The 26068-nt window shown below is 40.8% G+C and overlaps 1 protein-coding gene across 3 annotated transcripts in view; it reads right to left on the bottom strand.

The window, feature by feature from the left end:
• The window catches only part of rasef2 (RAS and EF-hand domain containing 2), an 80442-nt gene that overhangs the window by 23322 nt on the left and 31052 nt on the right, over positions 1 to 26068 (bottom strand). Inside the window, exons 1-9 of one of the 3 annotated variants that reach the window (XM_068017755.1) lie at positions 22046 to 22124; positions 21377 to 21526; positions 15589 to 15679; positions 11014 to 11109; positions 6757 to 6834; positions 4354 to 4469; positions 2930 to 2998; positions 1975 to 2056; positions 1414 to 1493 (exon numbers count right to left, since the gene is read on the bottom strand). In XM_068017755.1, coding sequence (XP_067873856.1) covers positions 1414 to 1493; positions 1975 to 2056; positions 2930 to 2998; positions 4354 to 4469; positions 6757 to 6834; positions 11014 to 11109; positions 15589 to 15679; positions 21377 to 21411 — 647 coding nt within the window. In that variant the 5' untranslated portion in view covers positions 21412 to 21526; positions 22046 to 22124. Of the gene's footprint in view, positions 1 to 1413; positions 1494 to 1974; positions 2057 to 2929; positions 2999 to 4353; positions 4470 to 6756; positions 6835 to 11013; positions 11110 to 15588; positions 15680 to 16961; positions 17042 to 21376; positions 21527 to 22045; positions 22125 to 26068 lie in introns of those variants that run through there. The other 2 variants (XM_068017753.1, XM_068017756.1) reach the window with 2 other exon arrangements.

The raw sequence follows: 26068 nt of genomic DNA, 5'->3' as shown, positions 1-26068 counted from the left end.
GCATCCAATTTCCATTTGAAACCATCTAACATAATTGCCTCAACCACTCCCTGTGGTAGTGAGTTCCACAGTCTAATCACACTTTGAGTAAAGAAATTTCTCCTTTTTTCCCCTCTATTGGAGCTCTTCACATCTCACTTGTCCAATCTATCCATAATGTTAAAAGACCTCAATCAGGTCACCTCTAAGTCATCTCTTTTGTAAAGAGAAAAAAACCCTGTTGTACTTATCCAGATAGTTAACATTTCTGTTCTGGTACCATCTTTGTAAATTTATTTTTCCCAGTGCTTCCCTGTCCTTTTTATATTATGGGGACCAGAACTATATAAATATTCTATGTGCAACCCGACCAGGATTCACTACAAGTTTAATACAACTTCACTACTTTTGAATTCTGCACCCTGAGAAATAAATCCAGTGCCTTATGAGCATTTTTAATTGTATCTGAAGAGTGAAGATTAATGCAGGTCATATTGGTTTCAGAAATTTCAATATCACATGCAACAAGTTAGTTGAGTCAGTTCTCGTAGTTGGGGCAGTGGGGGAGGTACACTGAGCAAGATGGTACATCAGAAAATGGTCCTTTCACTTGTATGGCCAGTTCAGACAGATAGGTTGAAGCCTTTCTCTGCTGGCTGGTAATAAATGAGCTTGGGTTTTTTCTTTCCCACACTAGTTCAGAGTAGATGAGAGTGTAGAGGAATACAACTATTTATAGCCCAGCAATAATTAGCAATCTCACTCCAGCCCCTATTTATAAACCTCATCTCTGGTCCTCTGCTTCCCAGCTGCCCAACTAATCCACCATACCCCCTCCTCTACCCAATAAACTCATTCTCAGTCTCAAGCTTTTGTTTAATGTCCACTGACTGGCACCACATACAAAACGTATGGCTTTGAGATTTTGCAGCAAGCCCGGCTATTCTGTTTATGTACATGGAACTCACTTGACCAGAAGGAGGGGAGAACACAGGTTCTGCACCCAGGGATTTGCACACTTTTCAGGACTGGCAGAACTAAATGAGTTTCCAGCATTCCTTTATGTCCATTCCAGACCAGCCTGACTCAGTCCTGCTTTTCACCTTCTTAGCTATTTGCAGATTCGTTTGTTTTTCCAATTTCTTTTTGTCTTCTTACTGGAATGGCATTTTGCATCATTTAACAGAAACCAGCATCTATATTAAGCAGTGCACTGCTCATTCAACCTGCCTTTCAATGACTGGAACACCTGTTAAAACTATATTTTGTCTTGCACCCTTCAAAGAGGCTCATTTATCTTTTAGTTCTGAAGGGTAAACCCCAGATCATTAAGCCATCTTTCTTCTAATGAAGTTGACAGTTCTGCTGTGGTTCCAAAATTCTCTTTCACATTTTCAACATTTCCAGTGTTCTCATTTAGACCTGTTGCCATACCTGTTGTAGCCAATGACAGGTATTCCATTTTGTACTTCTGATTTCACTCCACTCTCTGGAACGGATCCATTTAAAGAATACTGTAATCATAAGCAAACTTTTAGAAAATATTTCTTACTGAAATGCCAGTTACCTATAACAGTTTCCAAACATTGGACAATAACAGTAAATATTCTTTTCTCCCAGCTTTTATAGGTCTCTTTGCACCAATTTCTAGTTGAGAGAGTAGATGAGAATCTGCTAACAAGTCACGACAGCTTTACAACACTGGTTCAGAACAATTGATCTGCTTTTGCCCTCCCTTTAAATGTATGTTCCAACCAAAAATCTAATTTTGTTTTGTATTTCTCCTTTCCATCTAATCATATACAGTAACATTTTACCATGCTACACTGCTATGTTATCAATTGTATTCCTGAAGAGTTATTCTAATTGAAAAAAAGAGTTTGAAACTGGTTGAATAAAATTTGGATTCTTCAGCGATTTGAATCATTAGGGATGGGCATTACTACCAGGAAACAGAGCCATTTGCCAGTCACAAGTTTCATTTTCAGAACCTACCCCCTTTTTAGTTGAGCTGTGATTTCTTTCCAAAGCAGTTCTTAATCCATTATTGCTATCGTAAAGAGTCTTGTTGGCCTCTCTAAAAATGCAGAAAAAAAGGTTAACAACGGACCATTGAAAACTGAGTGGTCGGCTAATCTATTCAGAAAAAAAAATTACTTTGGAACATGGGCAACATGTAGTTCTGAATTAAGGTTATCGACCTGAAATGTTAACTGATTCTCTCTCCACAGATGCTGTCTGACCTGCTATTTCCAGCATTTTCTGATTTTATTATACATTTATATAGTGCCTTTAAAATGTAGCAGAACATCCCAACATGCTTCACAGGAGCATCAAACAAAATTTGACAGAGCCACATTAGGAAATGTTGGGAGAGGTGAACCCAAGCTTGGGGAGGTTCCAAGGCACGTCTTAAAAAAGGAGGAAAGACAGGCAAAGAGGTTTAGTGAGGGAATTCTAGAGATTAGGGTCTAGACAGCTGAAGGCACAGCCATCATTGGTGGATGAATGAATAATTGGGAATGTGTAATATTTTATTGGGAGACTCAAACTAGCTAGAGATCATATTTAGGTTCTTTGATAAATGACCAGATTTTACTTTTAGTAGAAAGACAATAGTGTTACGTAAAGTAAATTGGACAGCAAGAGAGGAGTATCGACTTCTACCCACTGTCAAGCAGCACCTTCATGTTGCAAAGCTGCAGCAACATAATTTCTATTGGCCCAGTACTTTGAGTGGCCCACTGTAGCCATCATAGATTAGCAGTGATGCATTGAGGGGGGAGAAAAGTAAATTGGGCCCATACACAATAGCACATACACAAATAAGAAAATGAATTAAAAAAAGGTCATTTTGGATACACATTGTAGTCTTAGGTTTATCCCCCTGTACATTGCTATACTGAAAAATTGGTTTTAAATCCTTAAAAGATAAATAAATGTAACCTACTGAAGCATCTGTATCTGATTCGTTGAGATTTCATTCTCTTCAGTTAGTTTCTTTAGATCCTCTTTTGCCCTATTTGGAGGAGATGGAATTATTAAAGCAAAGCTAAAGGGGCACCTTTGCCCTGCAACATTAGAATTTTGCAATATTGTGTGAATAGGTCTGGATACCAACCCTTCTTTTTACAGTGTGAGGTTAAGCTGTTGCAAGGTATTAAAATCCATTACACATTACACCCTCCAGGCGAAGATTTCAGGAGACAATGGATCCCAGGCCTCATGATTATTGCTCGACCAGTCACTACAGAGCAACTGGCCAAATTTTCATCTTTGTCGGAAGGCAGTTCAGCTTGTGCACACTCGGCAACCAAGTGGCTGACTGTAGATAAGCAATTTTCAATGTATTTTAACAGCACTGCTCTGTTGGCATCACTTCTGCTACATGACACTGTTGGCTAATTTTTCAAACCAGTACACACTAATGTCCTTTTTCCAAAACTCACATTAAACTCAATTGTACAACACAGGACTTTTCCAAGTATTTTGCCAGTAGATTACTAAAGATCTGTGGGACCAGTTTGTGAACTTTATAATATTCTCATTTTGACACCAAACAGAAGGATCCTTTCTACATAAAAGGAGAGCGGAAGGTAAATACATGTTAAAACTATGTATAAACAAGATCAATAACATGCAGTTATGTAGTACCTTTAAATGTAGTAAAAGGTCACAAGGTCTTTTTTACTGGAGCATTATCAGTCAAAAAAATTGGCATCAAATCAAAGGAGAAGACATTAGGACAGGTAACCAATAGCTGGGTCAAAGAGGTAGGTTTTAAAAGTGAGTCTTAAAAGGGAGGAGAGAGGTGCAGAAAGGTTCAGCGAAGGAAATCCAGAACTTAAGGCCTAGACAGCTGAAGACACAGCTGCCGATGGTGGAGCCATGAAAATTGGGAATGTGCAACATTTTGTTGGGCGACACAAACGACACACAAGATAGACATGGGCACCAGTGGTGGGTTGAAGGAAGTTAGGAATGTACAAGAGGCCCGAATTGGAGGAATGCAGATTTTCTTGGAGAGCTGTGCGATGGACAAGGTTACAGAGAAAGGGAGGGGCAAAGCCATGAGGCATTTGAACAGAATTAGAATTTGAAATTTGAGGCATTGCTGGTCCAGGGGCCAATGCAGGCCAGTGACCACAGGATGAAATAGTATGAGTTTGGGTGAGCTCTTATATAGGATGAGAAACTTCTAAAACAAAAAAAAGTGTGATCAGGAGAGCTAGAATATTAAAATTGAAGCAAATCATTCCATCAACTAAAGATGACAACAGACCAACTCTCCAAGTCAAATACTATGATCGATAGAAAAATATACTGCAACTCATTTGTCCGAGTATTTGTTCAGTACAGGGATTGCTTATTTACCGTTCTTGATCAAGTTGATGATCAGCAAGCTCATTTTTGAATTTGTCTAGTCCGGCTTCAAGAATGGAAATATTTGTCTGGCTCTCAAGCAGGGAACTTCTCAAATGCTCATTCTCCTTCAACAAACAAAAACAATTCTGTTACATAACACGGAAACCTCCAATAGCATTCCAAATAAAACAAATAGTCTTTCAGAAGGTTGTAGGTTCAAGTCCCAGACACCTGAACACAAAAATCCAGGCTGACACTCCAATGCAGTACTGAGGGAGTGCTGCACTGCAGAGAGGTGCTGACTTTGATGTTAAACCAAGGCCCTATCTGTCCTCTCAGGTAGGTGTATAAGATCCCATTACACTATGGGAAGGAGAGAAAGGGAATGGCCTGGACAATATTTATACCTCAATCAAAATCACTAAAACAGATTATTTGATCAATATCACATTGCTGTTTGTGGGAGCATAGCATACGCAATTTTGGCTGCTGCATTTCCGACATTACAAATGTATTTCATTGGTGTTCTAAAGCACTTTACAGCCAAGAGATTATGAAAGGTGCTATGTAAATACAAGTCATGCTTTCACTGTTTAGAAGGGTACTACAAGAAAATATTTTTAAATGGGAGGTGGATTAGAGCAGGAAAGCGTACTTGGTTTATAACAGTGCCATGTACAAAGTTTAAATCTGCACTGCTGTTAATTTTAAATCAAATCAAATTCTGGTACTCCATAGCTCTTGGGTGTCCAGATTTCTGCCAACTATGAGGCAACCGCTTTACTAAACAAGCAGACTCAAATTTCAAAAAGGGCAAGTCAGCAAATGAGTAGTAGAAGCACAGAGAAAGTTACTGGGCTGGATTGCTAGAACTTATAGAATCAGAAGTTTACAGCAAAGGTGGCAGCCATTCAGCCCATCTCATCTATGCCTGCTGATAAAGTGCTATCCAGCTTAACCCCACTTTCCAGCTCTTGATCTGTAGCCTCGTCAGTTACAGCACTTCATGTGTATATCGAAGTACTTTTTAAGTTCAGTTTAGTAGACTCTGGGTGGGAGTTTGAATGCCTCTGTACTGGAGGGGTTCATCAAGTGCTACACATGCACACAAGTTATGAAGGTTTTTCAAGTTGAAAGAATTGGAACACAGAATGAGCACATGCAATTTGCTATAGCATGGGTGGTTTGGGGTTAAAGTGTTTCATGGCATAAAAGTGTTAAATTAACTTTTCAGATAATAATTGAGCAATAATTATGCGATGCACAACTGCACCTGATCACATCTCGCATGCTGGGATTTACAGACAGTTAGAGATATTAATATGAATAATGATAGCCTATGATCAAATGAGATTGGCCATCATTCTTATAGCATTGCATGAACTGTGCCACCAGACAGCAGTTTAGGACACATCTCCACACATTTCCGTTGGCCTACAGAATTAACTACTTTCAAAATATCAAAAAGGTGTGAGATTTTCCCATCACCATCCATTACATCTTTAATTCCTAAAGCATCATAAACAAACAAAGGCCTATTTTTGTCAGAGAGAAGATATTTGAGCAGTAAACTTTGCTTTGCTTAAAAGAACTCAAGTCTTTGAATCTAGGCAGTGCAGGAGTCGGTTATTTCTCGGTATGGTCTTGACAACTGAATGAGTGCACTTTGCACTCAAATTATTTATGGGTTTTAGCAGAAAGAAAATATGACTTCTAAAATCATAGAATCACACAATACAGAAGGAAATTCAGCTCAGCGTGATTGGATATCTCTTTCAAAGTTCACTCCCTGACTCTTTCCCCATAATCCTGCAAATCTTTTCTTTTCAAGTATATATCCAATTCCTCTTTGCAAGTTACTAATGAATCTGTTTCCTCAACCTTTCAGGTAGTACCTTCTAGATCATAAATTGCTGCGTATAAATGATTCTCCCCATCTCCCGACTGATAACGTCACCAAATGTACTACAAATTTTGAATAGCTCATCCATTAAGCCTCACTGCTAATGTGAAGTGGGATAAGCCAAGTTTATTTTGGATTGTCTGTTTATTTCAGTTCTCTGCCAAGAACAAGCTCTGCGTATTTGCTCTGAACAAATATTGTTTTTTTTTGTAGTGTGAAATAGCTCCTTCAAGGACTGCAACAATAGACTAATCTCAAAACACACTTATGCATTCTTCCACCATGTATCACTCAAGTTTCCTCAGAAGCAAAGAATTTTAGAAATCCAGAGGTCACCAAGACAACAGACTATCAATACAGCCACAACAAGGTGTGAACAAATCTTTAATTTCCATCTGCTCAGGAGATGACAATGCTACAGAAATGAAAGAGATCATTGTTTGGATTCTACTAGCTTTATAAAAATAAATCAATAATAGTTGCAACAGAAGGCAAATGCACACACATACCTGAGTCAATTCATCCAACTGTTGTTTCAGCGCAGAGATGTCCCCTTTGGAATTAGAATTCCACAGCTCTTCATTAAGCTGGAGAAACACAGTAATGATAGTATCAATTATACACTAAAGTCTGTCAAGTTAAAGATTCCACAATGTTACACAGCTAGCTACAAAATATTACAGCTTAAATACAATTAGACTATTGGGCTTTTACGTATCTCCACTCCGTGCTTTTACTCTGGGATATCAGAGGTCATGGAAGGTTCGAATCATCCAGCATAGGAAGCCATTCAGTCCAAGATATCAGTGCTGGCTCTTTGAAGGAGCTGTCCAAATGGTTTCACTCCCCTGCTCTTTCCCCATAGCCCTGCAATTTTCCCCTCCTTCAATTAGATATCCAAATCCCTTCTGAAAGTTACTATTGAATCTGCTTCCACCTTTTCAAGCATTGCATTCCAGGTAACAGGCGGAGTAAAAGAAAAATTCTCATCTCCACCCTGGCTTTTTTGAAAATTATTTTAATTCAGTCATCTGGTTACCGACCCTCCTGCCAGTTTAACAAGTTCTCCTCATTTACTATATCGAACCCCCTCAGAATTTTGAGCACCTCTATCAAATCTCCTCTTCACCTTCTCTACTTCAAAGGAGAACAACTGCAGCTCTCTATCTCTTCACATAATTGAAGTCCCTCAACCCCAAATATCATTCTAGTAAATGTCCTTTGCACCTTACTAAGGTGCAGTGCCCAGAATTGAACCCAAATATTCCAGCTAAGGCTTTTCTCTACTAAAAAAGGCAGGGGGTGGCAACAGCATGAAACTATAGACCAGCTAGCCCAATAACTGTCATTGGGAAAATGCTAGAATCCATTAAGGTAGTAGCAGCAGAACATTTAGAAAATCATGATGCAATCGGGCAGAGTCAGCATGGTTTTATGAAAGGGAAATTGTGTTTAATAAATTTGTCAGAGTCCTTGGAGAATGTAACAGGGTGGATAAAAGGAAAACAGTAGATGTAGCATATTAGAATTTCCAAAAAGCATTCGATAAGGTGACATTAAAGGTTACCACACAAGAGCTCATGGGTGTTGGCAATATATTATTTAGCCAACCCTCTATCCATGCTAGTAGGAAACAGAGAATCAGAATAAATGGGGCATTTTCAACTTGGCAAACTGCAACTAGGAGCGTTACAGGGATCAGTGCTGGAGCCTCAACTATTTATGATCAGCAGAGGGGACGGAGTGTAGCCAAATTTGTGGACGATACAAAGATAGGCAGGAAAGCAAGTTGGGGGGAGGATACAAAGTGCCTGCAAAGAGATAGCTTAAGTGAGTGGGCAAAAATGTGGCAGATGGAGTATAGTGTGGGAAAACATGAGCTTGTCCACTTTGATAGGAATATTTACTTGGAGAGACACCTCAGAATGCCACTGTACAGAGGGATCTGGGTGTTCTTGTACATGAATCACAAAATGGTTGCATAGAGGTACAGCAAGTAATTAGGAAGGCAAATGGAGTGTTGGCCTTTATTGCAAGGGGGAATGGAGTATAAAAGTCCTGCTACAACTGTACAGGGCATTGGTGAGACAGCACCTTGAGTACTGTGTACAGTTTTGGTCTCCTTACTGAAGGAGGGATATACTTGCATTGGAAGCAGTTCAAAGAAGGTTCACTAGGCTGATTCCTGAGATGAAGGTGTTGTCTTATGAAGACTGGTTGAGGAGATTAGACCTATACTCATTGGAGTTTAGAACAACAAGTGGAGATCCTATTGAAACTTCTATCAAGAATTAGGGGCACAAAGTTTCAGAATAAGTGGTCTCCCTTTGAAGATGGAGATGAGGAGGAATTTCTTCATTGAGGGTTGTTACTCTTCGGAATTCTCTTTCCCAGAGAGCAGTGAAGGCTGGGTCATTGAACATATTCAAGGTCGAGTTCGACAGATTTTTCATCTAGAAGGGAGTCAAGGGTTATTTTTGGGGGGGGGGGGGGGGGGGGAGGCAGGAAAGTGGAGTTAAGGCCACAATCAGATCAACCATGATCTTATTAAATGGCAGAGCAGGTTTGAGAGGATGAATGGCCTATTCCTATTTCTTATGTAGTGATTGATAAAAGTTTCTTTTCAGATATGGAAAGATCATCTGCAAAAATAGGGGTGGCACAGAGGTTAGCACTGCAGCCTCACAGCTCCAGCGACCCGGGTTCAATTCTGGGTACTGCCTGTGTGGAGTTTGCAAGTTCTCCCTGTGTCTGCATGAGTTTCCTCCGGGTGACTTGCAGGTTGATAGGTAAATTGGCCATTATAAATTGCCCCTAGTATAGGTAGGTGGTAGGGGAATATAGGAACAGGTGAGGATGTGGTAGGAATATGGGATTAGTGTAGGATTAGTATAAATGGGTGGTTAATGGTCGGCACAGACTCAGTGGGCCGAAGGGCCTGTTTCAGTGCTGTATCATCAAATCAAAAATATAAAAATGTAACAGGTCAGGGTTGAGTAATGAATTGAAATGTTAGATTGCTATTGTGCAGTCATAGGGAGCAGGAGAGGAAAAATTGCTGTTTTATAACAATGGAAGTTTGAGCTGTAGCTACTCACTTCCTCAGGATTAGTTAAGTCGGGAAGTGAGTCCTAATTGTACACATTCTAGAAACAGTAAGTCAATAAGCCAAGCAGTTTGTTCTCACTTGCAAATCAACTATGCATCACTAACACAGAACGTAGAAAAGGCCTTTGTGTACTTGTAGTTGCATAAGTGACTGATTCAAGACCTTGCTATGTGATTATGAAAGACATTGTACTGAAATAAATGAATTAATAGAATATTGAGCTTTAAATTAAGTTCTCTACAAAATTTGCACAAATGCAGCTGCCCAATCACAACAGAATTTGTTTTAATTTGACAGAGACTAACTATTGATAGGGTGAGATGAAGTAAGGTTGGATAAGGTTCATGTGGAACATAAATACCAGTGTAGACCTTTTGGTCTGAATGGCCTGTTTCTATCTTGTAAAATTCCATGCAACAATTTATAATTTAATAGTTGGCATGACCAAAGCAATTTTTGTCAAGCTCCTCTTTGTGGTTCAGTTTTGGAGCTGTAATACTTGGAAGATGAAGACACTCATTGTTGGCATTTTAGAAATTTATACATTGCCAGCAGTAAAAAAAAAAATTGGACTAGCCAGGAATGCTCAAACAGACCAAACTTTAACTTCATTACAATGTAGTTTGTATGGATTCCAGAATCTTCCTTTGTCTTTTTAAATGGGTCTTCTAGAGGTTGTAAATTACTGTCAGAGTGAAAGATAGCACTGAAGTATGCTGACTTGCCAATTTTGTTTAAAATATAAAATGGGATAACTTATTGCTGGTTAGTAATTTTGATATAAAATCAGATCAGGCAGTTCAGAAAGATTGTTCCCTCCCTTTTGTCTTATTGCTACTTCTCAGATACTGGGCTCAATTTTTATTCTGGAGTCAGGACAAATTTCAGGTCCCAATCCCACACTGTGTGGGCCTGACACTCCCACGGCTATTTTGAAAACATCAGGACAATTAACGGCCAGGGAGCTGGCTTTCATCCATCAGCCAAAATTCAGGACAGCGGGCAGATTCACAAGGCTGGAGGTCAATGGGAGGCCCTCCATGCAGTGACTTACCGGCAGCCCCGTTGACTGGAGGTAGGAGCTGCTAATTCCTCCTGCAAGAGTTAGAGCCTAAAAATGGAGACATCCTCTGAAGAGAAGGTCAGGTAGTTTTAAACATTTAAAATGGCAGGGCAACCCCTCCAGAGGACAGCCAGAAGCCGCACTGGAGCCCAATGGGAACCGTTGCAGGATTAAGTGTGGCCCTCCCCCCACTCCTGCTGTGAGGGTGCCTTGTTGCACAGGCCAGGTTTCGGTTGTTGTGCCGAGCCCACATGCTGGCTAAAAAAAAAAAAGGCCCCTTACCGCTCCAACTGGGATTTAATTGGTAGCCATTCCAGATCCAGCCCTGGCCATTTTAAAAATTGGCGTGAGTTCTGCATTGTGGCTGATGGCGTGAAATTCCAGGCCCACCTGCCTCGGAGCCCAATCCCACTAGGATTTAAAATTCAGCCCACTATTTTTGGTTAAGTTTTTTTTTAAATGAAAGTGAATTTAAAAAAAAAATTTGTATTGGTTAATGACTACATTGTATTGAAAAATTCGGCTCATAAAGGAACAAAATAAGACCAATTGATAATCTAACAAAATTCTTTGGAACGTGACAGTTTTAAGTACCTTTTTCATTCGGTCAACGACTGCCTGTAGATCCGTTACCTCAGTTTCGTGTCGCTTCTGCATTTCTGCTACTTTCGCCTCAAATTTTGACTGCTCCTGAAAGAGATGAAGCTCAAACAGTGGGCTTTTGTTCATCAAGGAGTGAACAAGCAATCTTTGTTATCAAAAGACCTGTTTTCAGCACACTACGCTAGTCAACGACAATAAAGAACAACCTATTCAGCGACTGAAGCAATATAACAGTCTCTTCAAACTGGAGTAGCTGCAAGGCTCAGTTTCATTAAAGGACAATGCATGCTTGAGATTCATTTCCATCTCCTCTTCCCACCTCCTAAACAGGTGAACAGTAAAAGCAGCATGTTTGTCCAAGGTTTAATGTGGGCTCGACTTGTTCAATTCCAACTTGGTCCACTAAGGGCTATAAATCAACATCGCAATTTAGTTTTGAAGCCGAAGTTGAAACAAACCATCATATTGTCTTAACTCAGTTTCTCTCTCCTCAGATGTTGCCTGACCTGCTGCAGGTTTCCAGCATTTTCTCAATTTTATCTTAATCTTGTCTCTGAAGGAGAAGCCATACCCTTCACTTAAAATATAAACATCTCAGATTGGTTCAATGGCAGTTACTTTGGGCTGGATTGCGTGGGGGGCAGGACTCCCAGCACTGGGCCTAAAAGGTGGGGGAAAGCCCGCCTGCCTTTTCGTGCCCCCCACATCCGGAACCATCCGCCAGTCTTTTTAAAACAAAGTTTCACAAGCCGGGATCCCCATCACTTTAGAGACAGGGGTCCCGCCTCTAAGAACTGGCGGCCAGTGGGGTGCCAGCTCAGCAGTACCCACCAGCGGTACTGCAGAGGCCTCGGACCCAGGCCCAGTGCTACAACTGCAGTCAAGAGGTGAGTGAGGCAGGGTCACCAGGGCCAGTCCAGAAGGCCCTGGCAAGGCATGGTGTCCAGGGGGAAAGAGAGGGGTCCTCCGTGAGCCACAGATTGCCCACGGAGGAGGGACCCCACCTGCCCTCACAAGCCCGCTGGAGGGTGCCTCATTTTACTAGGTGGCTGGAAGAGGTCTTTAGTTGGCCACTTAAGGACCTCATTTAGCCTCTGGGCAGGAATGCCATTGTCAGCCTATCCCGCCCTGGGAAGATCACTTGGCGACAGGGAGGCAACAGGCCCTCTGCCACCATCTCCTCCACCCCTTGGTGATACTCAGTGACCCCCACCCACCTCCGACCACACTTGGGGCCACACAAAATCCCAGCCTTTGAGTTGAACAGCCAGTTATTTAAATCTGCTTGGTCCCATTAATTTTCTAGAATGTATTGGTAGATTCTGAAGTCAGGCCAAATAGAAAAAGATAAACAGCCACACAAAAGTACATAGTTTAACATTAATGTTGTTATATTCTACTTATTCAAGGAGCTAGGCACATTTAAACTTCAATAAATGTATTACTCTTCACTATTCTTTTACGTTGTAATAGATTGGTGTGGCATTTTAATCATGATCCAGTGTACTGTTATTCTGCCACCTTCCAAAGTCAGGGCAGATCATGTGAGGAAACCCTTAAGCCAAAATACAAAGAGACATGATTCTCCATTCAATCCTGGGCACACTACAGTTTCTACGTACCTGAGCAACTGAAAGCACTCGGATATGGAGTGAAGGCTCACCTACGGGAATGGAAGTGAGTGTTGCTATTGAACTGCCCAAACCTCCCCAAAATACTTGAGTAAAATCTGTCAAAAAATTCAGTAATGCTTTTACGTAGATGAAATTATTTCCCAGAGTGACAACAAAACTGGGTTTGTTGTTTCTCCATTTACACCCTGTAGCAACTGTCAGAAGCAATGCAGTCGTCTCCATACACCGCCCCTTTCTTTCCTGCTTTCTATCACCATCTATCCTTATACGCCAAGTGGTGTAATGATCAGAATCTGCTGATGCCACAATTGGAAAAACAAGAGGTCCATTCTCTTTTGCACTGTGGTTAGCAAGCATTAAAAAAAAAAAACAGGCAGCTCCGTCCATACCAGGATTCAAAGTAAACGTCAGCATAATGCCAGCCAGCTGGTTCCCTCTACGTTACAGAGCCAGTTTGAGTAATCACAGTTGTATCTTTTGATGAACTATATCATTAATTACATATAAAGCAGTGCCAGGGTAGAGTGAATATACAAGGGAATAAGACACAACCCAAACCCCTCTCCCTTACTTTCACTTTGGAAAATTAGAAGGCACAATTGTTTGAGAGGGATCAGGAAGAGTATATATTGCGGTGTACAATGTCTCACAATTGAGTGGGACAAGCTGGATTGTCAAAGGGTCTTTTCCCCAGTCATTGTCCATATGTTCATATCAATTAAAATTTACCTTTGCGGATTGTAGAATCACCAGAATCTAGTGGTAAGCTATGCTTTAGTTTTCACTCAAGAAATTTATGTAAAATTTTAACTTTATAACCAACATACCTACTGTAACCACTTCAAACTCAAGGTTCACTTGTTAAGAATAAACCGGTTAAGTGTGTGGAAACAATGCTTAATTTTCTTCAAAAGACAGACAGTCAGCAGTGTGAATGATAAATTTGTGTAGAGCAAAACTTCACAAAAATAGTTCACTTGAGAGAACTTTCAGCCCGTCAGTCCAGGCTAGACACCCACAGATGGGAATAGAACATTCCCATTCACCCCACAAACTAGTGTTGTAGTAGAAATCTGCTCACTGCCTTCTATCTATAACCTGTGAATGCTACAGGCCAGTAATCTTGGAGACCACAAGATGCACTTCTACTCAATCAATTTCTAACATATTACAAAGAGATGTGCAAGAAGTGAATATTTCTGCTGAGTGATTGAAAATATCGTGGGGACCACCCTCCCACACCAGCGGCTCAGTCGGCAAAGCCTAAGACAAGTCCAGTGTTCAATTGCTGGTCTGAAACTACAATCAACCTCCCCCGCACACAGGCTAAAGGAATCAGCCAGGTTTCCCATTCCCAATCACTAGCCAACAACACGACCTTGAAACAGCAGCAGACAGGCACATTGGGCTGAATGGCCTCCTTCAGTGCAATATGAATCAGTGGAAGTAATTTTAACCCCCCAAAAATGGATGGATTTGGGTCGGATGAGAATTTAATTTTTTTTTTTAAAGTCTCAAACCCGACTCGAAACCTCAAAACCCTCCCACTTCCATTTTTTAAAATGGAGGCTGGTCAGTTGGTCAAACCTTTGAGGAGGCTGCACCATTCCATTTTAACATTTCATTTTTAAGTCACGTCAGTTGCATTTCCCAGGCCTCAGGAAATTTGGCAGGTGAAGGGAGGTGAGAAAGACTACATCCATTAGCCAAGTGCCTTTACAGCATTGCTTGTGGCCCAACATGCTGCCCCAGTAACCTTCCCCCTCCTGACCCTGTGATCTGTGTTTCCCCCCATCTCCATGATCTCCTCCCACTGAAGCCCCGTAATCTTGGGGTGGCACAGTGGTTAGCACCGCAGCCTCATAGCTCCAGTGACCCGGGTTCAATTCTGGGTACTGCCTGTGTGGAGTTTGCAAGTTCTCCCTGTGACCACGTGGGTTTTTGCCTGGTGCTCCGGTTTCCTCCCACAGCCAAAGTCTTGCAGGTTGATAGGTAAATTGGCCATTATAAATTGTCCCTAGTATAGGTAAGTGGTAGGGGAATATAGGGAAGGTGGGGATGTGGTAGGAATATGGGATTAGTGTAGTATTAGTATAAATGGGTGGTTGATGGTCGGCATAGACTCGGTGGGCCGAAGGGCCTGTTTCAGTGCTGTATCTCTAAATAAAGTAAAATAAATAAATAAATCTCTTCTACTTCCCCCCCACACCCCATTAGAACCCCCCCAACACATATCTCCCTACCTGCTCCTGATGTGTCCTGCTGCTCAAGACTTCCCTGCTCATCAAGTGACCAGCCCATCGAACAGGCTGGGACACCTGGAGGAAAATGTAAAAGGCAGCCTGCAGCTAAAAATTGCAGGACATTCGGGAAGCCCATACTTTCAGATATCCTGCCCTCTCTTTCCCCAACTCTTCCCCCCCCCCCCGTCCCAAACGCACAGCCCCAAAAGCATCAGGGCCTATGATTCGATTTGTATAGAGTCTTAAATGCAGGAAGGCGTCCCAAATAATTCCCATTAGAAAGTCTGCATGTGGGTGTTGGGTGAGGACAGCATCAGGCTAATCAGTGATTCCCTTCATGGTCAAGCAGCCAATGACGCTCACTGTTTAGGATTCTGCAGGAATAATGGTCACTGGAGTGAGGTGGTATAGGGTGCCCGATGTCCGTGCAACCAATTGAGCCAAAAAACTGGCAAAAAGACCATTATAATGTGCACTGCACTATTTTCTTGGAGCAATTCTCCTGCCATCCCAAGGGTTAAAAAGGAATGCGATTTAATTGGAGTCCAGAGAGAAGTTTATGTAATAACATTCCTGCACATTTTCCACTTGGAGTGTTTGAGGAATGCAGAGTTGTAAATGATTAATAATTACCCCAACAATTACACAATGGCAAAGAATTCATATCAATGCCTACACTTCGATCTCACCTCTACTCGAATTTTCTGCTCAAGTCTTGTAGCCTGCTGTTGCACATCATCTTCCATTTCAGCCAGCCGATCATTCGCCATTGCCTCCGTCCTACAAGATAAATTAAGTAGTTTGTGCAGTTATTTACTGGTAGGTTAAAATTAACTGCTCGCCTCTGTTAAATAGCATTTCAAAAAGACTAAAGCAGCTTCCGGAAGTTATATTTGGGTGAAAAAGCTGGCTTGGTCATCTGTATGAAAAGGTTAACTGTTAGCCAGGGAAACGCACCAAAATATCACCTAGTGCATTCCCATAAAGAGAACTTTTCATCATTTCATTGTGACCTTGTGAGGTTATAAAGCACTAATGTGACATTATGTTGATTAAACTTTTAAGCTTAACATAAAATTAATGCAAGGCTTGATGGAACATAGGTGTCAACTGGAGATCTCCACTCTCCCAGTGCATAATACTGATGCAACAACCTGCTACACTCGAAGCACCAGAGTAAATGCTTTCATGAAGTAATCATGATGCCTCCACCCAGAGGAGGGTGATGCACCACATGCTGCTGTTGGTTACACCCTTTTTCTTGGAATATCTCATCGGGTTGGTGACAAGAATATAGACATTAAAGTTTGATATCTGAGATAACAGACACAAATCTCAGCTTGGCTCTAGATATTCTCTTGGCTTTGGTGTCACTGGGCTGTCTTGTACGTGGATTCCACATATGCTACAAATCGGGAGTTTACCTTTATTTCCCAATATATAGTCATAAGATAGTGTAGCACAGGAGATCGCAACAATGAAGCTCCTAATTACACAAACTTTATACTGTAAACTCACATGCACCTTCCCAGTCTTTCAAAAGGCCAGCTGAATAACACTATACCGAGATGAGGCCAAAGCCAAACGATTTTATTTTAGTCAATACGAGACCAAAGTATTAGCTACGGCAGACTTCATCTTTCTTCAGTTCAATTTATTCCAACATAATAGAATAAAAAAAACACAATGCTGGTTAGCAATTAACTAATATAATCAGCTCTCAAAACAGCACGTGGATCTGTTCCCTCACCAGCTTTCCACAACTCACTCCCAACCAACTGCACCTCAGCTATCCGACCTTCGACCTTCTCATTTGCCAGCACAGCTACCAGCTACTGCCCCCTAGTTAGAGATCCTAGAAACTATTTTCCAGCTGCTTTCATTATTAAAAAAAAAAAGTCTACCCTGGAACAATGGAGTCTATTTTGATTTTAGGATGGGTGGGAAAAGTTGGGATTGTCTAAGGTGGAGATCCCGTGGCTGTGTCACCCAGATCATCTTTGTGGGCCCTGGAGGTGCTCTCCTGTTCCTCTAGGGCCCAGAAATATCATTCAAGACTCACCGTCACTGGGCTTTGTGTCTTCCCTCACCCATGGGTCGGGTTGAAGCCTGCATTGTGTAGGCTCTGATCAGTTCCTACCTAAAATGACAATCGGGGTCCAATTTATGTCATAGAAACTTGATTTCCATATTAAAAGGGTCTACTGTCTGGACCCTTGGTCACCTGGCAATAGGCCCTTTTCAAAATTAAATATAAAAAACGGGGCAGCGAAGCCATTAAAGAATCTTAAATGTCAAATTTATTTTTGTAACATTCAAATATAAGCAGCGTCATGTCTTAACAGGACCCAAGTTTTCTGATGATAAAAAGCCAAGTGGGAAAGGAAGTTGTGTGAAGGAGTTAGAGACTGCAAAGGGATATAGACTGGTTAAGTGATTAGACAAGAAAGTGGCAGATGGAATATAATGTAGAGGAATGTGAAATTATCCACTTCAATAGGAAGAATGGAAAAGCAGATTATTTTTAAAATGAGAGACTAGTAAATGTTGGTATTCAGAGAAATTTGGGGGTCTTGTACACAAGTCGCAGGAAGTAAACTTGCAGGTACAGCAAGCAATTAAGAAGGCAAAATGGTATGTTTGTCTTTATTGCAAGGAGACTGCAGTACCAGAGTAAAAAAGTGTTTCTGCAATTATATAGGACTTTGGTGAGACCACACTTGGAGAACCGTCTACAGTTTTGGTCTCCTTACTCAAGGAAGATATATGTGCTTTAGAGGTGGAGCAATGAAGGTTCACTAGATTGATTCCTGGGATGAAAGGGTTGGTCCTATGAGTAGAGATTGAGTAAAACAGGCATACATTCTCTAGCATTTAGAAAAACGAGAGATAATCTCATTGAACCGTACAAAAAAAATTCTTAAGAGGGCTTGATAGGGTAGATACTGAGAGGATGTTTTCTGTGGCTGGAGAGCTAAGTTCTAGACTCTCCAGCCAGGGAACCTCAGGTTGAGAGTGTCAGGATAAAGTGTTTTTAAGGAGTGAAATGAGGAGAAATTTCTTCACTCAGAGGGTTGTGTAACTTTGGAAATTTCTACCCTGGGGGCTGTGGATGCTTAGTCGTTGAATATATTCAAGACCGAGGCTGATAGATTTTTGTGCACTGAGGGAATTAAGGGATATGGGAATATTGCAGGAGTGTGAAGTTGATGTAAAAGTTCAGCCAGAACACTCAAGGGGCTATATGGGCTCCTCCTGCTCTTATTTCTTAGGGTTGTTGAATTCCTTTAAACTCTAAATAACTTTTAATTACAAAACAGAATTGTGAAGAGGTGATTCACACATTGTCAGAAGGATAATCATCATTAAAACTGGCTGCTGAAATGACACAGAGGCAGTCACGGATTCCTCCTCGAATCAGTAATTTGATTTTCTATTCTATTGAAGCATGCTATTTAACATCTTTCCTTCAAATTATCACTTGCTTAATTTTGATGTGCTTTTCAACCAATTTCAAATAAAAACTGAAATAAAATATTACAAGAACTTAAAAGGAACACCATAAACAGTACACTAAAAATAGTACAGAAAGTTGAATCCTCTGGAGTCAAAGTTGCAAAAGTTAAACCACAAATCATTAATCTGGAGTCTTTTCCATACTGGTGTAAAAAAAAAAATCACATACTTTGGGCATCATTTTGGTATTGATCAGACTAATATTTTTACACAAGTTTTGAGCAGCATGGACAGAGTGGATAGTCAGAAGCTTTTTCCCAGGGTGGAAGAGTCAGTTACTAGGGGACATAGGTTTAAGGTGCGAGGGGCAAAGTTTAGAGGGGATGTGCGAGGCAAGTTTTTTTTTATAAACACAGAGGGTGGTGAGTGCCTGAAACTTGCTGCCAGGGAAGGTGGTGGAAGCAGATACGATAGCGACGTTTAAGAGACATCTTGACAAATATATGAATAGGAAGGGAATAGAGGGATATGGGCCCTGGATGTGCAGAAGGTGTTAGTTTCGGCAGGCATCAAGATCGGCCGGCACAAGCTTGGAGGGCCGAGTGGCCTGTTCCTGTGCTGTTCTTTGTTCTTATTTCAAGAAATTTACACCTGTAAATTTGTAGTCTTATTACTAACAGGGTGCAGTGAACCTCAGAAGTACAACTGTGGATCATTTTAGGTGAATTGGATTTGTGTTACATTGTGGGATATACACATGTAAATTGCAATCAATCAGGTATTGTAAGCTCGTGTCCAGTTGCTGGCTTGGCTTCAATGCTTTTCTTATAAAAGATCCCTGTGGATGACCTTTACATGGCCATTTGTAGCTTTCATCCTTTTCGTAAGATTTAAAAGGTTACTTTGTCCTTGAAGGAACAGTGCAAAGCCACACACCAGTTTCAATGAAAGTGATTAAAGTAAAAAGATACTGAACAGTTTGGTGTCAGTCTTAAAGGCTATGATAATTATTTCACCCTCAATCTTTGAATTGAAGACTAATTAAGTAAGTGTGACAAGGCTTCTCAACTCAATACTATTCTTCTAACAGGACAAGTGTAACTTATGGTCATAAAATGACCATTCAGATGGAAAGAAACAGTTGGAAAACCAAAAAAGTTCACATTTCCAAGAAAACACACGTTTCTATTTCACTCCAGAAGTGATTCTAATTTAGATTTTATATTAAGAAAACGGCCTGGATATCAACATATACATAAGAGGTGTTGAAGCTATGGTCTCTGGGCCAATGCAATCCCATGAAGCCCAGGCAACTTAATGCAAATTGTCCTTGTATTTCTTACTCTGATTCGTCCTAGTTGAATTTTGTAGGCTCAGGTTTGGAAAGGACTCACCACCTTCTCAAGGGTAATTAGGGATGGGCAACAAATGCTGCCCTTACCACTGACATTCATCTCATCAACAAAAACAAATTCTTGGTGCTGCTGCCTCTTTGGTGGATAGATCCAAAATTGTTATATAGAGATCGACTAACAACAACTGAAGATGTACACATCTTAATGGATACATTCAGTTGTTGGCCTGGAAGCTTGGAAAGAACTGTTGCTTTACTAGTACATAAATCTTCAATCAGAACACCCACAGCTTCAAATACACACCAATTAACAAGAGCACCAATTGACATTTTACATTTAGTCCAAAGTCCAGTGATATGTACAAGCGACCATGAAGACAATAATCTGGATATGCCAGATCGCCACAATTCAACTTTGGCAAGTCAAATTCTACAGATTACATTTCTATAGCTTTACTAAGATGGGAAAACTATTCCTGTGGAGCACTGTTTATCATTCATATGGCCTTATAAGGTTTAGTCCAATTCTCAACTACATTTCCATACAGTCCTTTTAAGCCACCATTGCAAAGGGGCATTCTCTCACCTATGCAAGATTATTTACCCTCCAGTAGCAATATTTATTTAACACATAAAAGTTATATTAAAGATAGACTGTGGTTTGATTTAAATTACATCAAGTCCCAGTGTTTCCCACATCTAAAAAAAAGATCTGAGATGTGGAGGTACAGCCCAGTACAGAGGTGATGAAGTCAAATTTCAATTTCATACAGTTTTATATGTAAATCCATCCCCATTTTTGTAAACTGGAGGAGGTATTACAGCGAAGCTGTATGAAGCTTGGGATTTGTTTGGATTATGGCAGGCCGAGTGGAAATGTGCTTTAACCATCACTTGGGTGTCGTGCAGTAAACTAATGAAGGAGGACCAGGCATATTTCCAAACCAGAATTTACTATAGGTTACAGATGATCGAGATTATATTAACGCAGCTATAAGGCCCTTTAACATCAAACCAAACTGAGCCATGTGTGGCACTCTCCAGGATTCTGTTACTTTATGATTTCTGCACTTTCAGGTCAACTGGAGACCAGCTCAGAAAATGAAAACGCACCATCACTTTCTAAATCCATCACTCATTTTCTCAACCTCCCTCCAGCTTTCTCTTCAAAAAAAAAATCAGACCATAATAGGTTTAGGAACCTTTGCAGTGTTTTATTACATCAAAGGCGCTATATAAATGCAAGTTGTTGCCAAGATGGCTCAATTAATCATCATGCACTTTAGTGGCAAACCATGCAAGCACCCAAAACTGGCTCAAAGTATTAAACAGGCTAGAGGGGATTTTGCTTTTGGACAGGTTAATGACAGCCACAATACGTAGAAACTGATAAGTCTATATTTATCATTACTGCTGGATCAAACTACAGCAGAATAAAGTGAAAGCAATTGTTTTGAAAAGATACAACGTTCATAAAAATAACTAAACAAGTGATGGAGGGTGGGAGGGGATTCAGATTTATTTCCCAGCCAAATGAAACTACACTCTTTCACACCCTTCAATATTCCAAAACTACTCACATTCCACAAACGGTACAATATGTGAAAGCTTCATACACATTGAATTACTTCCATCAATTTCTTGATAGAAAACAAACAGTCCCTTACCTTTTGAGTGTCTGTTCTAGTTTTTCTGTCTCCATGGTCTGGATCTTGCTGTCTTTGATCAGCCCGTAGACCAGTTTCTCATACTGATGATTTAAATCCGAATCAGAAAGTGCACGAATCTGCTGGTAGAAGTCGGACAGTTTCTCCCGGCTGTTGGGGGTGGAAAACAATGTTAATATCTGCTTTAATCCGAATGAAGCCTCCACTCCCTTTAACTCAGTTTCTGGGGGCCAGGGGGTTTCTATTTCACAGGAAACACTCCAGCTCCATCAACGTTGACTAATTGAGATCCCACCGACCATCAGACACATCCGGATTAATCTAAACCCGGTTTAAACTCGTTGTGACAAAGTTCTCAAATTCCGGGGAAAAAGGAGCAAATTTCCAGACTGCGGCCAGTGTACATGGACAGGGGGGGGGCTTAAGGAAAGCTACAAGAAGCACCGAGCCCTCCAGCACCTTCCTGAGGTCCACCCACCATCCAGACTGGAGAACACCTCTCGCCTGCACCGCTTTGACAGCAATTGGAGCGGCAGCAGCGCCGCTCCCCGCCCGCTTGGAACAGACATGGTGCAATCACCAGGGGAGAGGCTCATTGTAAAACCAGCCCAGCCACTCTCCACTGAAATCATGTACAACTGGCGTCTAAACATCTGTCACGGGACTCACACCCTTACTGGCTCCTAATGCAGAGGCAGGTGAGATTGCATCTCCAGCCTGTTTTAGTCCCTCGGTCTTTTCATGTTGTACAGACACTGGGAGAAGCTAATGAGTTAATTATTTCTTCCTGAGATCAGTCATTGCCAAGATGTTCCCAGCTCGTTTTGAACAGACGGTGGTCAGTGAGAATCTGCAAGTGAACTCCTGCCAATTGGCTCTTCCATAAAGATCGATGTTAATGTTTCTTTACACTCGACCCACAGGGAAAGTTATCTTGGCCACGACTATTGGATTATTGTAATTGGGCCAATAGAGGTGGCATTGAGTGGCCTTTCACCGACATGCAACAGGAGTGGGCACCACGAATAAACGTCCAAACAAGCTTAAATGAATTTAAAATAAAATGAGAGTACCATTCCAACCGTAATGATTAAATCATAATCTTATTAGGTGTGTCTTATTAAACAGTCTATTCAGAACAGGAGGAGGCTATTCAGCTCCTCCAACCTGTTCCAAACAATGAGGTCATCACTGATCTCTATCTTAATTCCATCCACCTGCCTTAACACTATCCTTTTAAACTCTTGCCCAGCAAAAATCTATCCATCTCCGATTTAAAATGTTTAGTTGAGCTAGTATCTACTGCTTTTTGTGCAAGAGATTCCAACGATTTGAAGGTTATAGCCCCTTGTCCTAGACTTCCCCCACCAGTGGAAAAAAAGTTTCTCATTACCTACCCTATCAATTCCTTTCAAAACCCTGAACACCTCAATCAAATCACCCTTAACCTTCTCTATTCCAGGGACTGCAAGGCAAGTTCGGGTAATCTCACCTCATAATCTCTTAGAGCCCTGATAACATTTTGGTGACTCTGTACTACTTTCCTTCTCAGGCCAATATATCCTTTCCAAGGTGTGTCCCAATCTGTACACAATACTCCAGATGTGGTCTAACCAGGGTTTTACATATCTGTAGCAAAACTTCCTTCCTCCCCTTTATATTCTAGCCCTCTAGTTACAAAAATTAACATTCCATTAGCCTTTCTGATTATTTCCTGCAGAGCCCATTGGTTGTAGAAGCCCTCAACCATAGTTTGAGGAGCAGATCCTAAACTAATTAAATAGGGGTTGTAACGTGCTGCATTCAATGCACAGTTTGTTCCCTTATCAACACTGGACCCTGCCTTCAGCTGCCAAAAATCATAGAATCATACTGCCACAGAAGAAGGCCATTTGGTCTATCGTGACTGTGCTGGCTCTTTGGCAGTGCTATCCAATTAATCCTACACCACAGCTCTTTCCCCATATTCCTGTAAATTTTTCCCCTTCAAGCATTTATCCAACTCTTTTTTGAAAATTGCTATTGAATCTGCCTCTACCACTCTTTGAGGTGGTTCATTTTAAATCACAATAACTCACTGTGTAAAAATATGTTTACTCATGACGCCTTTGGTTCTTTTGTCTATCACCTTAAATCTGTCTTCTCTGGTTACTGACCCTTCTGCCAATGGAAGCAATTTCTCCTACTTACTCTGTCAAAAACGTTCATGATTTTGAACATCTTTATCACATTTCCTTTCAACCTTTTCTGCTGTAAGGAGAACACCACCAACTTCTCCAATTTCTCCACATAACTTAAGTTGCTCAACCCTGGTACCATTAAAGTAAAACTCTTTTGCTTCTCCTTAGCTTTGACATCCTTTCTACAGTGTGCTGCCCAGAATTTAACAGAATACTCCAGCTGAGGCCTAACTAGTGATTTATAAAGTTTATAATAACTTCCTTGCTTTTGTACTCTATTCCTCCATCAATAAAGCCAAAAAGATTCCATACGTTTTTATTACCAGCCTTCACAATTTGTCCTGCCACTGGCAAAGATTTGTGTACATACACCTAGGTTTCTCTGTTCCTGTACCCCCTTTAAAGTTGTACTATTTAGTTCATATTGTCTTATCTCATTGTTCCTACCAAAATGTATCTCTTCGCACTTCTTTCATTACATTTCGTCTGCCATACGTCTGTCCAATTCTGTCTATGTCCTCCTGAATTCTGTTACTATCCTCATTCTATACTACATTTCCAAGTTCCATGCCATCTGAAAATTTTGAAGTTATACCCAAGTCCAGGTCATGAATATGTATCAAAAAAGTGGTCTTAATGTCAACCCCTGGTGGGCTCCACTGTGTACCTCCCTGCAGTATGGAAAACAACCATTCATCACCTATCCTTAGCCAATATTGTATCCACTGCCCTCTCAATCACATGGCCTCTGCTAACCTTACAGTTGTTCGGAGCTGGATTAAGAATCCTTGGAGCCCCGGCATAAGAACATTCAGGACCCCTTCGTAATTCCCCGCTCAACCCACCCCACTCTGATCCATTGAAACACAAAGCTCTGCCTTGCCCTCTCTGACGGTATTTTTAAATGCTGTAATATTTCAATGCAGCAGTTGTACACAGTTTTCCTGTATCATTGAGTTTTACGGGGGCTCATATTTGGCTGGAGCTCCTAGACGTAACCCTGTAGCACATCCATTTATCTACTCCAGTCTATATTGTTGTTTATTGTCCTAGTTTGTCCTTTGTGAAGCTCTGATAGGTTAATGACATCATAAGTGTTAACACTCCAATTTTTCCCCCTCGCTGACATGTCCAGAGCTGTATTTACATCATGTTTAATACTACTTTCAATGCCTGATTTAGCAATCACCCTGCATTTATACTCTGTTTTACCCTAAGCTAAACTTGTTTGTTGTTCTGTATGATTGTTTTTCTCCCCTCAGCCCGTTCAAACAAGTACAGACAAGAATATCTTAGTCATTATTTCTTATATTAGGTGCGGCACACAGACTCCTCATCACATAACTTATGTTAATTGTAAAGACACCCAGGCTATTTCCTTAGTCCATAAAGGAAACATACAAGTGGTGGAGTTATTGTGAATACACCCTAGCTGTGTGAGACTTGCAGGTGCTGGGAAATAGTAACACCTGTAATGATGGGGGTATTGAAATTAAAAGTTGCAGCAAGTGTTACACAAGACATCTTCCGTAATATTGTAATTGGTGACAGATTGCAAAGGGTTTACATTTGGTTGTTTTTTTTTCCAGCCAGTAAGATACATATAACAGTTAACAAACTTTTTCAAAAGTGTACTACCCAATCTTTTTAAGAGTGGAAAACAGACTATATGGGTTTTAGGTGGAATCCCCAGTAAGATCAACCAGGAACATCATGGTCCATAAAATCGTTCCATTCTTTCGCTTTTGTCCCTTTAAAGACCATTGCAACTTGCTCTCACTTCCTGAACAGTGCAAGTTTGTTGCATTTGAATTCCTGGTGCCATATCTGGCACCCAGATAAACTCCAGCAATTTCTTTGAACTCGAAAGGCTGGCGCCCTCCAGATTTTGAATGCTGACATTGTTAACATGGTAACTAATTTAAATTAGATACAAGATTAGCAGTTAAACAATTTAGAACAAAAGTGGATAAATCAAAAATAGCTCCACTATTAAGGTTTTTAAAGCAAAATGCACTTCATTGTATGATAAATGTAACAAACACTAAATCTGTTTACAAGATGGCTACAGATGAGGGAAGCCTCTCCATTCATCTCAGTGAATTAATCCAGAATTTAAAAAACTAACATCCCTCTCCCTCGATCACTTTATTTGCCTCCTGAGTGATTCTAATGCTTTTGCCTCCACTATCCTACTGAAAAGATTGTACCAAGTATTAATCACTGTTTGAAATGAAGCTAATCATATCGCTGCTAAATTATTCTATCACTAGTTTTAACTCTTCATCCATGTTGCTTACCTTGCAGCAATGCTCCAGGTCAACCTTGTGTATCTTTTTTAACAGTTTCCATAATGTCCCCTCTCAGTCACCTCTTTTCAAGAATCCCTCATTCTTCAGTCTTTCCTCATCACTCAGCTGACCCATCAATGTAATTTGACATTCTGTTTTGCTTTGATTATTGCTACCGTGCATTGATTTGACAAATTAAATATTGAACAAGAGTTTCTTGA

This window comes from Heterodontus francisci, chromosome 38 (genome assembly GCF_036365525.1).
Source record: "Heterodontus francisci isolate sHetFra1 chromosome 38, sHetFra1.hap1, whole genome shotgun sequence".
Lineage (NCBI taxonomy): Eukaryota > Metazoa > Chordata > Chondrichthyes > Heterodontiformes > Heterodontidae > Heterodontus > Heterodontus francisci.
Note: the sequence above shows the minus strand (reverse complement) of the source record. Positions and strands in the feature narration are given on the sequence as shown.